Raw genomic sequence first — 17492 nt, 5'->3', positions numbered from 1 at the left:
TCGGAATGTGTTTTTAATGGTAAAAATAATTTGGGACCTTTTGGACCTTAAGAAAAGTCTGGTTTTGGGAGGGTTTCTGGTTTTTAAAGAGTTCAGTATTCGAAGGGTTGACTGCATACAGATTATAATTTTATCACATTCATTGTGAGGTATGCACGAATGAAAAACAATATTTTCTGAAATTGGAGAGAGAGGTATAAAGTAACATTTCTGAACAAAAAGATGTTTTTATGTATTATGAACTTTTTTGTAGACATTGTGTTCCTGCGTGGTTGGATACCAGTATTCATGCCAAAGTTTTACAACCCGGTACAGACACTGTTACTACCAAAGGGCGAGAAGGACAATTGGACGGGGATGAGAACTGTAGGACAATTAAGGAAAGACAACAACGTGGCTGTACCATTCAATAAGGATTCATTATACAAAGTAAGCTATCTCCATTTCACATTCTCTGCACCCTTATTTGATACAATGTGAAAGTCAAGACTGTTTAATTGTTTGATCATATGCAATCAATGATGTTTAAAAAATAAAGTTGATAGGACTGAATATTTATGTGGACATTATTATTCAGCTGAGATTGCTAACTGATCAAACAATTATTTGCATTGGTTACCATTAGGTTCTGATTTCAAGAGATCCAACGCAATGAGTACAAAAATTCAATTATCAAATTGTGAAGACCTTTTATGTAAAATTTCATTAAAAACTGTGGTGCGGTTTTATTGCTAACACCAGGCTGGAAGGTAAGGAGTATGGTTCGCTCCAGCAAACAATATTATGTAATAAGGCTGACATGGTTTTGCTGAACAATGTGAAAGTCTATTGCGCATTGTTGGAACAAAGTAGTTGCAGAATTATCTTGATGATCCTGTTGTTTGCTGTAGCGGTGGGGCGAACCCCATACTCTTTATTTTCCAATAAAACTGCACATGAAATTGTTCATAATAAGTATTTATTTTGTGGGATCCCTGAAAATCGGCGCTACAGTGATCGATTTATTAATTTCTAAGTGGTGACTTAGAAATCATTTTATTCGCGCTCTAATGTATATGGGCTTCTTTTCTAGGTTTTACGATATGCAACATTTCTGCCAGTATTTTTTAAAGACAATAACAGTCTGAAATAAAATTAAATGTTGCTTATTTGTATCTGTTAAACCAAGCTGTAAGTGGCGAATTTGTTTTTGCTGCTGTTTCTGGTTTTAAAAATAAAAATAAAAAAATTGTAAACAAAATTGATTATTTTTTAATATAATTATATTGATGTCTTTACTTCAGCCAATTGAAAGAAAACCAAAGGTGTTTAGAGAGTTGCGTATTCCAAGAGAGTTACAGAGGGCGCTGCCTTTCAAGGACAAACCACAAGAGAAATTCAAACGTAAAAAGAATGCAATTAGCAGAATGAGAGCTGTAGTTAGAGAGCCAGAGGAGAGACAGGTGAGATACTAAAATGAGAGCCATACATGGCTAGCGTTTGTTCGCTTTCATTGGTTTTCAGGAAGTTTAAGACGGTAAGCGTTGGATGAGGGAAAATTCAAACTAAGCACTGTCCAGTTTAAACTTTGCATGCCCTAATCTCACATCCACAATTTTCTAGGAGCGATAAAATAAAAAACAACAAATTATTGTTAACTCTTGCTAGCCATGCTTAACAAAAAATCCCCATTTTTAATACTAAAGGCTGCAGCACTGGTACATCAAATGACTACACTCTACAATGAAAGGAAACGTCAAGAGAGAAGCCGAATGGCAGCCAGGGTAGAAGAACATAAAAAGAAGGTAAGTTAAGTAAATATTTTGACGAACATAGCATGCCATATCTATCACTGTCTTTGCCAAAAAGACAATGCCATATGGTTTGTCACATCAATTTTAATACAGTCAACTCTCCCAATACCGGACTCTCCCAAAACCGGAATTCACGAAAAACCGGACTTTTTTGGAGGGCCCAATTTGTCCCTATTCTAAATGTACTGTAATTTATTATGAAAACCGGAATACCCAATTCCGGAATCCGGACAAATTATGAAGTACAAAACACGAAAATTAGCGTCTGAAAACCGGACTGACGGTTAAAAAACTCCAAATATTTACGAAAACAACGTAACATCGTCGTCGCTGACTCGGATTCACTACATTCACAATGTACAAAAGCTTTTAACCATACCCTCACCATGCATGAAGTGCGCGACGTTTCGCGGTACGATCAAATAATGTTGCCATGGAGCACTACACTGTGATTGACAGGTCAGTTCATTGTTAACCCACGAGGCGGCAATTGCTTTGTTGCGTATCGAACTGCGGTGGGCTTTTTCACATCGAAGCGCTATGTCTTAATGTCTATTGTTTTTAGCAGGGAGTTGTTAACAACTCCCTGTTTTTTAGCATATGAATTGTTTTTTAATAAAGTTAAATTTACATTCCTGTGTCTTTGTTTTGTTAAATTATTGTTAAATTCACAATTGCAATAGGACTTTAAAAAGGAATGTTTCACTAAAAACGGGACTAAAAATGTGCATCATTATAAATTTGGAAATCATTATGGCAAAACGTAAACGGAATGAACTTGACTTAACTAGTGTTAATAAACTTTGAAATGTTACCAATTAATTATTGTGTCATTATTGCTTGGCTCGTTTACCTAATCAATTTTCATCATTGCTATCAAATTACGTCAAAATAAAGGAGCTTAAAAAACATGTGGTCTAGGTGTGGGCGTTTTTATTTGATTATGACACCTCTGCACATGCGCATCAATCAAAGCCCTCACCCATGCTGCTGCTGCTAGCTAGCTCACGAAAAACAATAAACAGACCGAAATTATGTTCACCGTACGTACGTACGTAGGCCTTTTTGCCGTTAAAAACACATTGAGAAACAATAATTTACTATTGTAACATGTTTTATTGGTACAGTAAATAATGTAACTTTTAAAAAAGGTAAATTGAATTACTGTAGCTTAATATTAATAAAGTAGGCCTAGGGCCTATCAGTATTTATTTAATTAAAACTAGATTGACACAATCATAGCCTAGCCTAGGCCTTCCCTACGCTAGGAGACCGTACCGGGCAGCATTCGGTGACAACGTGATGACTTTAAAAATATGTTTTCAGGAAACCGGACTTTCGAAAAACCGGAAAATATATGCCCGCCCAAGGGTGTCCGGTATTGGGAGAGTTGACTGTAGCAAAGAATTATCCAGTTGAGATATTCAACAACTAAGATTTGTATGCCCTCTGTCTTATGCCCATCACAAATAAAGGCTGGGCTACAACTGCTATTATGCCTAGCAGCAATAACTTTATAATAAAATAATTTCGCTTGGCCAAAGCAAAACTTTATGAATGACATGAAGACAAGCATTACATCTGTTCTATGTGAGATAGCTTCTCTACAAATCCATGCAAATGCACCTATAATGTTCCTTGTCCTTTGGCATTTTATTTGGTGGCTCACTCATGATATAGGTGTAGGTAAGCGAATCATTTATGCTACCTAGATAGGCTAGGGTACTAGGCTAGGGTACTAGGCTTATATTAGTTACTAGTTACTAACCGTTAAAAAATATACAGTGATTAGATATTAGTATCATGCGCTAGACACAAAAACATTTTTCCTCTACTCTATATGAAGATATTGTATTTGCACATTAGGAAAGACTCGTAGCATAAAGAAAATAGTTTTATGTATCTATCTATCCCAATTTGACCTGATTTTTTGGGTTATTATTTAAACAATTTAAGAAAACAAATAATAAAGGTCTTTTTAAAACTTTTTTTTTAAGATGTCTGTTTTAGAAGAGAAGAAAGATGAAAGACAGAAGAAAGCAAAACGAGAAATCTATAAACTTTTAGGAAAGATGAAGAAGAAACCAAAATAATATCATTATTGTGCGAAATGAAAAATGTGGATATTCAAGCCAAATATTTCCATGGTGATGAAACAAAGTGTCTTTTCACATACTGTCTAGCACTATGGATTTTGGAGTTTTGAGACCTTTTGTTTTTAAATCGGGGTTTTTAATGTTCTGTTCCTATCTCTCACCATTGTAACTGGTTTCTTCTTCAAGTAATTCATGCATCTAATATTCCACACTGTATTTGAGTCACTGGAATTGTTAATGCTTTAACCCTGTTTTTTAAATGTCTCTTCTTCAATATTAATATCATGGCTGTACCATGGTCAATTACTGGTCGCTTTGTTAACACATAATATGTTAATTATTTAATGTGTGAAGGAATGGATCAACAACTTACTGTATTTTTATGCCATTTTTTAATGGTCGTCTTGAATATCAATATGGCTATACCATAGTTGATTACTGGTCGCTATGGTTAACTCAGAATATGTTTATTTTTTAATGTGTGAAGGAATGGATCAACAACAACTTGCTGTATTTTTATGCCGTTTTTTAATGGTCTTGAATAATAATATCATGGTTATACCATAGTTGATTACTGGTCGCTATGAAATCACAGAATATGTTTATTTTTTAATGTGTGAAGGAATGGATCAACAACAACTTGCTGTATTTTTATGCCGTTTTTTAATGGTCTTGAATGATAATATCATGGTTATACCATAGTTGATTACTGGTCGCTATGGTTAACACAGAATATTTTTATTTTTTAATGTGTGAAGGAATGGATCAACAACAACTTGCTGTATTTTTATGCCGTTTTTTAATGGTCTTGAATAATAATATCATGGTTATACCATAGTTGATTACTGGTCGCTATGGAATCACAGAATATGTTTATTTTTTAATGTGTAAAGGAATGAATCAAACAAACAAAAAATGTACGCAAACAAAAATATGAAACGAAACGAAAGTATACAGAATATTTTTATTTTCGCATCCGCACAACAACGACCGAAGACAACTATCTATTCAGGGAAAACTACTCCCAAACTATTCCTCATTATATAATGATTGTCAAGGAAGGCCATATTGCAAAAGCCTTTACTGTCATGTATTGTCTTTTGTAAATTGTTTTGAATATACAAAATAAAACAAAAACAGAACTGAATTATTTTCAAATAAATTAAAATTATTTTGGGATTATTAATCAAGATACTTTATAAGTGGAACCATGTTTAGTGAAAATATAACAGATGAAACATATATCATTGATGAGATTTAAAATGTACAGTAATGAGATCTGGTATCTTTAACTAAACACAACATTTATTACTTTACATAGAAACTTACAATTTTAGTATCTAACCCAATATTTATATTAGTAATACTACAATATTATGTTTTATCCATATGGACAACATCTATTGTAGATACTTTTTTGGGAATTGGTACTGGATCTCGTTAAATATATAATTTTACAATGTTACTGTGTATAATGTAATGCGTTATTGGCAGAAAATCGAAAGAACATCTTGATATCTAACGACGACGATTTTTTCTTTGTTCAAAGAACATAAACTCCTGGAATAAAAAGGTAAATTTATTTTTAATGATTGAATTCTAATACAGTCCATAAAATCTCGTGAGGCGGTTTCCCGAATGATCGTAAAATCAAAACGGTACTGGGTATGACCCAACTAGCGTTATTGTCGCTAGTCATCCATTCATAGAAGTACTGATGTAGTAGCCTATCTGTACGGTGACCATAGGATGTGACCCGAGACATGACTAACTACGACTTTTAGTTGATAGAAGTACCGTTTTGATTTTACGATCATTCGGGAAACCGCCTCACGACGTAATTTAAGGTATTAACTGTAATTTCATTCAATTTCAGCCACCACTAGCCAATTAAAAGACTGGGTAAAACTTTTAGCAGTAGAAAAATCCAGGTATACTGCAAGCAAGACTGCGGATGATTAGCTCTGGAGATCAAAGGGTTTATCTGTGACTTGAGACACAATCAGATAATAAAAGAGAATATGTACATAGTAGTACTGTTGGTATTTGTCGCAGCCAGACATAAGATCAAAGGACTGTTATGAGTTCCTATCCTGGCAAAGCGAGCTCGAGTGTCCTGTTGTTAGATTGCCTTGCTGCAACAAAGCTGGAATTTAACCTGGGACCCTGTAATTGGCAAGTATGGTAACTACAAAGTTACGGTCCGATCATGTAAATAGACAAAATAAGTTACACCTCTGGGCAGTACAAGAATTATTATACTGAAAGCGATCAAGATATACAATAATTCTCATAATATTTTAGTGTTCAACAATAATATTTGTTTCCAACTTACTATAAGGAATAAAGCTCCTACCAATGTAGCTTTAACTTTTGCATCCAAGTCCATAGTGAATTCCAAACCAAAATCACTAGCATACCTTTCTCTCGCACTCCACTGCTTAGAAACCTTTCCTATTTCATCAATACCATTTGTGCTGAAAACCTTTAAAGGAACAGTAGATTGTAATAATAGTGGTCAGGATGAGTTATGGGGGTGGCATGATGAAAATGTGATGTGTTGATCAATTACGGTGGTGGCATGATGAAAATGTGATAAGTTGAATTTTGATAGCGGCATAATCAAACGTGATGAATTAAATACGGTGGTGGCATGATGAAACTGATGAGTTGTTGGTGGTGGCATGATCCTAGGTGATGAGTACTGTTGAATTATGAGGGCGGCGTGGGCTAAATGTGTAAGCTACTATATTCATAATATTTACCTTAAATTCCTGATCCTCTGTGCAGCAATTTCCTTCAGTGATGCAACAAGGGCCACGAATTGTCAAGACTGTCTGTCTCTCGGCGTTCAGTACGTCACAAGATGGCTTCCAAAAGCTCCTTCTAAAAATCAAAGTTTCAGACAAAATTGAACTTTTTTTTTGTATGACTTTCTCCATATATTGAGAAAATGTCTTCATTCTTAATTAATAGGTAGAGCTGTGGACAGACAACTCATAAGCTTGGTTCCCACTAGAACGTAACGCAAGGACGTAAACGCAACGCAAGCGTTTTAACCAATGACAAGCGAAGTTATAGACGGTTAGCAATCACAAGCGAATAAGCCATCGCTTGTGATTGGTCAATTCGCTTGCGTTGCATTTACGTCCTTGCGTTACGTTCTAGTGGGAACCAAGCTTAAACAAGTTTTAACACGCCAGATGGCTTAAATGTTCGTTTTCATCTTTGAATACTTGATGTACAGTATACAAACATTTAAAATTATTTATTTTAATGTAACTAGTAGTATTTTGTGTTTTTGTTAATTTTCATTTTAGTACAGTAGCATTTCAATTTGTATATTGATGGTTTTTTCGAGATGCGATGTGACTTAATAATATAATATACATTGGCATAGTATGTAAATGCATGGTGTAACTGGACTTTGTATGGTACATTTACTACCTTTGACGAACATAACCAATGACCTGGCCGACAGGGGCTTCGACTACGACCTCAAGACCACAGTGATTGTTGTTCGCGCACCAGCAACAACCTACACAGCACTTGTACTCGCGCGATACACGCATCACTTCCTGTAGGTCAAAGATATTTTATCAAAATTTTTCAACTTTACTAAATCGTGCATTAGAAATAATGGATGTAATAGCCGCTATGCCACTGCACTTAATCATGGAAGGAGTTCTGGCAGCATACCGCCCAAAATCAGACTCTCTATACAAAGTGGTTCCAACGAATGCGTTCATTATCTCGCATCTCGAATGGTGGCTCGTGGAAGACAGGTTACTTGTGGGCACACCTATACAAAGGTCAATTCCGGATGTCCGTGTGGAAACGGACGCATCCGAAGTAGGCTGGGGCGGTCACATACCGTCTCCGGACATTCGCGTCTCCGGGCTCTGGTCGCCCGAGGAGACGCGCGCCCGCCCACATCAACCTGCTCGAACTTTGGGCAGTCGAGCGCTCGTTGGAGGCTCTTCTTCCCCATCTGGCAAATCGCCATGTTCTCGTCAATTCCGACAACACAACCGTCATGGCATACATAAACAGGCTCCCCCACGCTATGTTGCCACACGTGGACGTTGCTAATGTGGTGTATAAGACACAACATCCAACTGTCAGCGGCCCACATTGCGGGTCGTCTGAACATAGTGGCGGACGCACTGTCCCGTCCACTTCTACGTCCTACGGAATGGCGTCTCCTTCCAATAATCGCCACCCAAATCTTCAACCACATTGGGGCGGCCCCATGTAGATCTGTTTGCGACGTCAGGCAACACGCAGCTCCCGACTTTCTGCAGTCGATATCGGGATGCACATGCGTGGGCGGTGGATGCCCTGTCCATACCATGGGACAACCTTTGGGCATATGCCTTTCCACCGATTTCAATACTGCCACTGGTCCTGACACACATTCAGCGCCATCAATGCCGAGTCCTACTAATAGCGCCGTATTGGCCCAGGCAGCCGTGGTTTCCACTGCTACTAGGCCTTCTGTACGATCAGCCGTTACGTCTTCCGATTCGGAACGACTTGCTGACGCAGGGCCGAGCTCGGTTTGCTCTACCGAACCTCATATCCCTCGACCTGACTGTATGGCCATTGTCAGGGATCGCTTCAGAGACTCAGGCATTCCAGATGGCCCGGCCGCCCTCGCGGCGAAATCCCGACGGGAATCCACTCTTGCTGTCTACAATAGCCGATTAAAACACTTTTTCAAATGGTGCAAGCGCCAGAAGACCGACCCAATGAAAGTCACTTTGGGCCAGGTCTGCGCTTTCCTACATTACCTGTTTGAGTCAGGTCTGCAGATTCGCACCGTATCCGGCTATCGGTCTGCCTTGGGTGCAGTAATTCCGAACTTTGAAGACGGCTCGACCATCTCTTCATCCCCTGCAATTTCCAGTTTGCTTCGCGGGATGTTTCGAGAACGGCCTCCTACTAAGGCCCTGATTCCACGTTGGGACGTCAATGTCGTCCTAGCCGCTCTTATGCGTCCACCCTTCGAGCCCCTGAGTAGAGCATCACTTTACAACCTGTCTCTCAAAACTGCCTTTTTGATTGCACTAGCCTCGTGCAAGCGCAGAGGTGAACTGCACGCTCTTTCTCTGGAGCCAGGGCACATCAGGTTTGAACGGGGTGGCGCGCGGTTAGTTTTTAGAAAAGATTTCCTTGCAAAATCTCAGACATTGAACTTCTCGCCGCCGACTGTGTTTATTCCCACCATTGCTGCATATTCAGGGGTTGAGGAAGACAGACTTTGGTGCCCAGTGCGGGCACTAAAGTTTTACATCAAACGCACAGAGTCCATTCGGGTCTCAGCGTCACATCTGTTCATATCGACAGTTTCACCCTTCCGACCGGCTGCTCGGTCGACACTTGCAAACTGGGTCGTGGCAGCCATCCGGGCTGGTTACGACTCCACAGATACGCCTCCTCCGGCACATATGCACCAAGTGCGTGGCATTGCCGCTTCATGGGCGCTGTTTGCTGGGGTGCCCCTCCCAGACATCCTGCAAGCGGCATGGTGGCGATCACAGTCCACCTTCACATCCCACTACCTGTCGGATACCTCCGCAAACCAGTCTACGGTGGCTGCTTCAATCTTGAAGCCCAGACACTAGGTACGTATAAGAATGTTTACCTTGCCTCCCGCCTCCGACTAGACTCTAGTCCGGTACTACACTGGCTTATGTTGGTTTATCCAGGTAAGCTAGGCACGATATAGACTACACAAACCAATAGTGGTGTTGGTAGTCTATGAGTGCCGCTTACCTGGATAAACGCCCTCCCTACCGTCCCCTCAGGCAGGTGGTCTTGAGAAATGATGACGATGATAAATGGGTGTGTCTCACTTGAGGGCGTACTGGTGGCGGACTGATCCATTATCCGACGGGGGTGGTGGAAAATTAATGTTATTAATGTTCTTCTTTTCGTAATGTTTACCTCTCGTCGGAGAACCACTCCTTCCATGATTAAGTGCAGTGGCATAGCGGCTATGAGCATTCACTGGCTAAACGAAGTGGTGCTCACCGAGAAAACACAAAAGTCAGAATTCTAAGTTTATGGTACTTAAAAATGGGTATTAAAATAATATTGAAAAGGCTAAATATGCGAGAGTGACCGGTGACTTTTCCCCAACTCTCGCCACTTTCTGTCCCCAGTGCTGTAGGGACCTAAATTGGGGCCTCTGTGATGTTTCTGATTAAGTGAGTGCGCAGCTTACCTGGTTTGTATTATCTATGACATGCATGGTGAAACCCCGAGCTCCGTCACAGCACTCTTGAGGTACATCAGATTCTAAAAGCAAGTTTATGGTCAATGTGATGAGGGTATGCTATTAGGATGAACGATCATAGATCTAAAATTAAGATTTTCTGCAGTTCCCAAAGCAGCTAAAACACTCTAAATGATGATCTAAGTTTAATATTAAAGCAGAAATGTCAACAACTATTTGAGTATTTGTGATGATTGTTTAGGTATAATAAAATATATATTAGGTTTTTTGAAATTTTTTATGCAATTTTTACCGCTAAAATCGACGTTTGAAAATACGATTTTTCTGACCAGTCAGCGTTTAGAGCCAACTCATTAACTTTACAGTTGTGACGTCATATCGGGTTTCGCTATCTTCCCTGAAAACGATCACGCTGGATGAGTACATGAAAAAGCCAATCCTCGCAAAATGTATTCCGATTCCGAAGAAGAAACTTTTCCGTTAGAAATTCAGCCATACCAATATGAGCCTTTGAGAAAGGCTGGGGAATTTGAAAATGACGATGAGGAAGAAGAAGACGATGTTGAGGCAGAAGGAAGGGAGGAAAGAGAAGGAAATTGAACATGGTATGTTTAAATAGGCTACTCGGGAGGAGCGGGCTCGGGAGGCTACTGTAGCCTATCAATTAGCTAGCATCGGCTCCGTCATAGGCGCGGCCTAGGCCTACGTTATATTTGTTAGTGTTTAAATACCGATCGTAAAACAGTCTTTAAATCTTCCTTATTTCTGTTTTTATAATAAAATCATTTTAATACTTTATTATTCGTTAGTTAGCTAAGTAACTGTTATGTGTAGCCTTTTCACAATTGTGATTCTACCCCCCCGCCGACTGCATCGGTCAACACCAAAAAAAAAAAACAAATCACGGCCATACATATGCGGCCAGCGAGGAAGGTGGTGGGAAAGACATTTTGTTTTGGATCAAATTTGTTGATTTTACTAGGCTTTTGAGCATAGGGGGCCTGTCCTGTCGATCCAGGCAGGTAAATTCGGCGGTGGTGGTAAGCCTAGTTAGTGCAATAATGAAAAAGTAAAAATAACACTTACTTCTCTTCGCCTACGTTTTTGAAAGGCGCCTCTACTACGACTAGCAGCTGGGCCTGGGCTGGGATCTTCTCGGTGGCGGTGCTTTCTGAAGGCAATGTAACCTTCGAAGGTATTGCCCCGTCTTTCAATTTCAAATTTACTTTTTCTTTGAATCCCATTTCACGAAGTTTAGGTGGGTATTTCGCAAAGTCTTCTTCCAAGAAGTGCTCCGAACATATCGTTGCGAATTTGCTAGGCTGGAAATTTTTTCGTCTGACGGCGTGGACAGGGCTCGATTTATCTTTTTCATGTTGCTAGCCCACTGTAGATTTCACTAGCCCATACATTATTTTACTAGCCCACTCTTGTTATCGCACCGTGATAGCAGGGCCGCCAGCAATTTTTTTTTTCGTACATAAGTTGGGGACCCCTTCATGAAACGTCACAAAATAAACATGAATAATTCATCAGTTAAATTTTCTTGTTCCGTGTGCACCCAAGCGTATAGCAACAAGAAGTGATTACACAAAACATTACAACTGCGACACGATTCTAGGCCTATCTCCGCTGTGGTTGCGGCGTGCGATTTCATAGAAGAATAGCGTCGTTTTGTGTGGATTGTCGAAATAATCAGCCTTGGTTTATGGTGTTTCTAATATAATTTATTAATAAAAAATTACGTGTTAAAATTATAGTTTCTATTAATACTATTAGGCCTAATTATTAGTCTCTAAACCCATTTCTATTCTAGTAGTAGTGGTGTGTGTGACGTGTGTGTGTGTTAGGTATGACACAGTCCCAGTATAAGTCAGCAAAATTAAACAATAAACATTACACAAAAATACATTTTTTATTCTCGTGAGTCTAATCTTCCCATCTCATGTGTTCATATTATACGCGCATTTTTAAAGTTCCTTTGAGTACATGCATATTGTTTGATAATAAAATAGCAGAATTAAAAAATTACAGTACACAAATTATATACATTTTTTATTCTTGTGGGTCTAAGCTTTCTTTGGGCTATGTCCAATTAACTACAGTACTTAGTTTAATATCTTGCCTAGCTGTCGATTAGCCTCGACACATTTTGCATAGTGGTGTACTGTGTGTGTGAAGATTAAGAAGAGTGCGCGAAGGCAATCACGTGAATTGACCTAGAATCCTAGGCCTACTGTAGAAAGAATCGTATCGCAGTTTAGTTGTGCGTGTAATCACTTCTTGTTGCTATACGCTTGGGTGCACACGGAACAACAAATTTAACTGATGAATTATTCATGTTTATTTTGTGACGTTTCATGAGGGGGTCCCCAACTTATGTACGAAAAAAAAATCGCGGGCCGCCATATAAATGAATTCAGGCATTTTGTACAATAGAGGGCGCACTAATCTAAACGCTCGAGAATTGCTAAACATTTACATAAATACTTGCATGAAAAATTACACAAAATTGTATTTCTTTATTGTTCACATTATAAAAATTAACTTTGCGTCGCGACGCATAGTCTATTTTATGCTCACCATATTCACAGAATCAATTTATTGAGGTCTTTTTGTTGTTGGGCTTCAACCTAGCCAAGAAAACTAATTAGATTCTGTCTACCTTAGGCTAGGCCTAGAGAGCCTATTATTTATAGTAGGGTAGCTAGGATAGACGTACTGTAGGCCTACCTAGCCTAGCTAGATCGCATTGGAGCACCTGGCCTACTCTACTCAACTGTTACCAAAATGGTAGTATCTAGCTAGGCCTAGCTGCTGAGCAGCCATCACGATGCCAAACGATGGCTTTTGATTCTATCTAGGCCTACGCATATTATAAAATATGGCCTCCATGGCCTACCTACAGCATGGAGGTATACCTCCATGCCTACAGGGATAGAGCCAGCCACCCGGGCCTACAAAATATCCCTAGCTTTGATCTGTGACAACCAGGCCTGACAAGACTAGACAAGTTATTTTTAACATTGACAAAATTCTACTACATTTGGCCAATCACAGTTCGTTATTTATGGTCATATTTTTGTGACACGTTTGACCTGATAATGAAGCTCCGCCTACTTCACAATAACCTGGGTGACAAAAACATAAATGGCCAATCATAATTCGGAAAATTTGCTTGATTATGAGAGGCTCCGCCTACATCATCACTTGTTATGGCCACAGCAGCGCGCGAGTGGTATTTTTGCTGATGTTGCCAAGACATGTGTCTTTTATGCTGGAGTTATTTTTATGAGGTCATTTCGTCCCAATTTCGAGTTCCCACAACCTACTAGCCATCCGGGCTTAAAGGAAGATACTTTAGGTAGCCCGGAGCTGTTTTTACTAGCCATTGTACGCCGGGCTAGCACTAAATCGAGCCCTGGTGGATCCGGACCATGCCTTTCTCAGACCCGAAGACTTTGGGAAGGAAAAAAAATCCTATATTCCGGTCGCGATTTTATCCTCCACTTGTTGTATTGGTACAATTAAATGCTGCACAATACGGCATTGTGTTTTGATTTAACACCAACAAAAGTTAACTTTAACAAAAGTGCCTCAAGAGATTGATTACCTGAACAAAAGAATGCGAAATACAATAGAGAAATACAGTGTCCAACAACTCGTGTGTGTAACTAACCAAGCGAAGCACCCGAGATGACGTCACGGAAATATTTCTGCATACGAACCAGAAGTAATTGAATTGCTCAAGTGGCTATTTTAAATTTGCTTTTTCGTGATAACGGCGAAATCTTAAAAGTAACGCTATGGATGAGCCGTTTTTATTAGTGTATTACTTTATATGGATTTTATTAATGTTTTAGTGACATTTCTGCTTTAACAAAGATACTATTTTTAATAATAAAATATATGGAATATGGGAGTATTTGGTTAACCAAAAAAAAGTATGTATTATAGATACATGGAAAGTGTTTCGAAATTTTTTTTGTTTTTTGGCTAGGGCTTAAAAAAAATTAGGTTGCATCAGGGAGATTATCTCCCTGGTTGCATTGCAAGTTAATAGTGTAGTGTCTGAAAATTTTGTGAGCTATATGGATGTCGACTTACCTTCAAATACATAGTAGACTTGTTGACCTAAGGTATTTTTTATGTAGTATCTATTTGGTGTCTTGCAGTGGGTAACAACTATATAAACATAAAATATAAACATTAGGAACTAACAGGCCAGACTACAGGTAAAAGTAATTAATTTTTAGTCGCATGCAACATGACTCTACAGCTCACTAGGTCGGTCGGTAAAACTAACTCAAATGTGAGCACGTGACTACAGCCATCGGGCCTTGTTAACAAAAATTAACTTTATATATTAGACTTTGTATGTTTTGTTAGGAGACAATTTACATGGGCATAGGCCTATATCGGCTAGCAAGTCTGCATCAAGAGAATGAAATACCTTCAATGAGTTCAACAAATTGTTGCACCAGTAGCTGGTCCACCTGGGTCAGGTATTCTAGTCCAGGTGGGCAACCAGGTACTGTTTCTGGCTTGGCCATCCATGGTGCACTGACTGCCCCGGGTTGAACTCCAACCTGTATTTTAAAATAAAGTAAATTTCTATGGAACACAATCATGTAGATTTGCTAAAAATATGTTATCTGGGTATTGAGCGTCTAATACCCAGATAACTATTACTAGTCCCCTTTTTCAGCTGTTCGAAGAGTTTTACTTAAGTTGTTTGTTAATATACTCTAGCCTAAATTGTTTTACTTTATTTTTAAAAGTAGTGTACGCCTACACTAACTTGAACAAAAAATGTTTTATATATTTACCAATCCTGGCTGTCCTAATTGGTAACCAGGTGGAGCAGGTCCATACCCTTGAAGATAGCCAGGTTGAGGATGACCGGGTTGAGGATGACCGGGTTGAGGATGGCCGGGTTGAGAATGGCCGGGTTGAGAATGGCCGGGTTGAGGATAACCTGGCGGTACTCCTGGATAGCCTTGTTGTGGAGGTCCGTAGCCTGGTTGAGGTTGTCCTTGTGGCGGTACACTACCTGGGACAGGAGCAGTACCTGGGACAGAACCGGTACCTGACACAGGACCGGTATATTGGGCACCACCGATACCAGTTATTTTCTCCATCATTAGTAAACTAAATTCTTAGGAAACCAATACAAACTAAAGGTGGGTTCTGGGTTTAAAATGAATAGTCAAGCATATAAAATCCAATTGTTTGTCTCTTGAATGGTAAAATTTTAACTTATTATAAACGTGCGATGAAGCAGAACGAAGGCTGCCAAGTGAAGCCAAATAAAAAATATCCACAGCATAAAATGTTCACACAATATGTCCGGGTAGTAACAAAGTGCGAGGCAGCGCGAGGCACGCGTGGCAGGGAAGGCATGCGAGGCAAGTCAGAAATTTATGCGAGGCATCGTTTTACCATCATCAAAAAATGCGAGGCATCATTTTATCATTTCTCAAAATTGCAAGGCAGGAAATCACCGAAATTGAAGTAGCCTAGGCGCGCCTAGGCCCGCTAGGCTAGTTTCCTTTTGCACCTGCCTTGTAATTTAACCAAGGCTTTATCCTGAATACCACAGCTTAGAATTAGGCCTACTTTAATGAAGAAAAATCACATAAAAGTAACAATAAATCCATTAAATTGGTGATTTTACAGACGTTGTTTTTCTCGCATTTCGCACACTCAATGTTCAATATTTTGGTTTCTATGGAACGCCAAAAGAGCAAAATTAATTAGAGGGCTAAAAACTCTGTGGAATCCATTTATATTTAACGCATTATTTGGTGAAAATCAAGTACAATTTCAATAGATTTTGTCACTGTCAGTAAGGAAAAATGTTACTGTTGATAATGTACACGGTTTCGTTAACCTTTTAAAGAATAAAATAGAAAAATTCATCATAATATCCTTAGTAGGATGTCCTAGGTCTAGACTAGGTAGTGATGTTGATTTAGGATCGATTATTATTCTTTGAAAACAGAACAGTATCAGCAGTAACATATTACAACATTTTTATTGACAAATTAACAAATATATTGAAATAAAACGTGTTTTTCACCAATAAATGCATGAGAAATTGACGCATTCCACTGAGTTTTAGTCCTCTATTATCGTTGCTCTTTTGGCGCTCCATAGAAACAAAAATATTGAACATTGAATAAGTGAAATTCGCGAACAGTGTGCGAGAAACACGCCTGTAAAATCATTAATTTAAGGATTTATTTGTTACTTTTTATGTGATTCTTTCATTAAAGTACTCATGAGGTATACTTCTAAGGTGTGGTATTCACACGATAAAGTTAGTTATCAAATTTGGAGTAAAAATACAAGCGAAGGAAACTAGCGCCAGGTTTATTAGTATGTACATGGACAACAATAAATAAAAATCGTTCGTAATATACCTAGCTTACTAAAACAGGAATAGTGTATCATTATTAAATATTACACCAATTATTATTTTATCAAAATTGATTAAATTATTTTCTACATAGGCCTTTATCTAGGTTAGGGCTAAGCATATTAGCTAAAGTTTAATTTTAGGCCTAGTATTACAATTGTCGGACGTAAGTCTTTTTTCACACGCGCTCCAGAATTCTGTCGCAATTTTTTTCTTTGCGGCATGTTATTGGATCGGCATATCAGTTACCTTTTATTCACCGCCAGTTATTGAACTTGTCCTGGCAATCGCTGTTCACCTTATTTGCGAGAGAGGTACACGTGTTGTTCCTAGAGAATGGAATGTCAAAAATGTCTTTGGCACGCCGCTCAGAGAGAAGTCTGAGCGTTGCTGCTGAAACCACGTGCTATAGGAGGGGAATGCACCACAATCCTCTGAGCTGAGGGCTGAATCATTCCGCTACCTGCTACATAGTAAAGAGGGATTTTCCATTTCTCGGGTCTACCGGATCTAGGCGCAGGGGTGTGACAAAATATTATTTTCACTCTGCTATGTTCGAGAGACATGTGAGTGAACACGCTCGAAATGCCAACAAACATTGCAGTCATTTGATGAGTGTGTCGCTATAACAATTATTGTTTATCGAAAGTTGAAGACTGTCGTTCAGATTTTTGAACCGTAGTTTGGGCACTTTTGTAAAAGTAAAATTTGACACGATATGAATTGAATGAAAAAACAATCGTTACATAAAAATAAACAACATGATGAGTGTATACACGAATCTATTTAGATACGCTTGTATCGATTGATTATTAGGCCTATAATATAGCATAATAGCACGTTAAGATATGCCTCGCACCTTTTTGAAATTGTAAACTGTATGCCTCGCACTTTTGGAAATGATAAAATGATGCCTCGCACAAATATTTGTCATGCCACGC

General features: G+C 38.9%; 2 protein-coding genes across 5 annotated transcripts in view; one reads left to right on the top strand and one right to left on the bottom strand.

Moving 5' to 3' along the window:
* LOC140044782 (ribosome biogenesis protein BMS1 homolog) overlaps window positions 1-17492 on the top strand; it is a 38299-nt gene that overhangs the window by 14903 nt on the left and 5904 nt on the right. For 2 of the 3 annotated variants that reach the window (XR_011844494.1, XM_072089439.1), the window contains exons 22-24: window positions 254-429; window positions 1284-1442; window positions 1686-1784. Coding sequence is in view for 2 of the 3 variants with exons in the window: in XM_072089439.1 (XP_071945540.1) it covers window positions 254-429; window positions 1284-1442; window positions 1686-1784 (434 nt within the window). In the remaining variant the exon portion in view is untranslated. Of the gene's footprint in view, window positions 1-253; window positions 430-1283; window positions 1443-1685; window positions 1785-3790; window positions 4523-17492 lie in introns of those variants that run through there. The other variant, XM_072089437.1, reaches the window with a different exon arrangement.
* Window positions 4824-15475, bottom strand: LOC140044785 (phospholipid scramblase 1-like). Of its 2 annotated transcripts, XM_072089445.1 has the most exons (9): window positions 15088-15475; window positions 14960-15042; window positions 14584-14719; window positions 14238-14315; window positions 10119-10192; window positions 7337-7467; window positions 6655-6775; window positions 6225-6374; window positions 4824-5449 (listed from the first exon to the last, which is right to left on the bottom strand). In XM_072089445.1, exons 1-9 carry the CDS (start codon window positions 15272-15274, stop codon window positions 5408-5410), a joined length of 1002 nt encoding a protein of 333 aa, XP_071945546.1. In that variant the 5' UTR covers window positions 15275-15475; the 3' UTR covers window positions 4824-5407. The 2 variants fall into 2 exon arrangements, with proteins under 2 accessions (XP_071945546.1, XP_071945545.1); XM_072089444.1 differs by having other exon boundaries at window positions 14960-15475.

This window comes from Antedon mediterranea, chromosome 3 (genome assembly GCF_964355755.1).
Source record: "Antedon mediterranea chromosome 3, ecAntMedi1.1, whole genome shotgun sequence".
Taxonomy (NCBI): domain Eukaryota; kingdom Metazoa; phylum Echinodermata; class Crinoidea; order Comatulida; family Antedonidae; genus Antedon; species Antedon mediterranea.
This window is presented reverse-complemented; position numbering and strand designations above follow the sequence as displayed.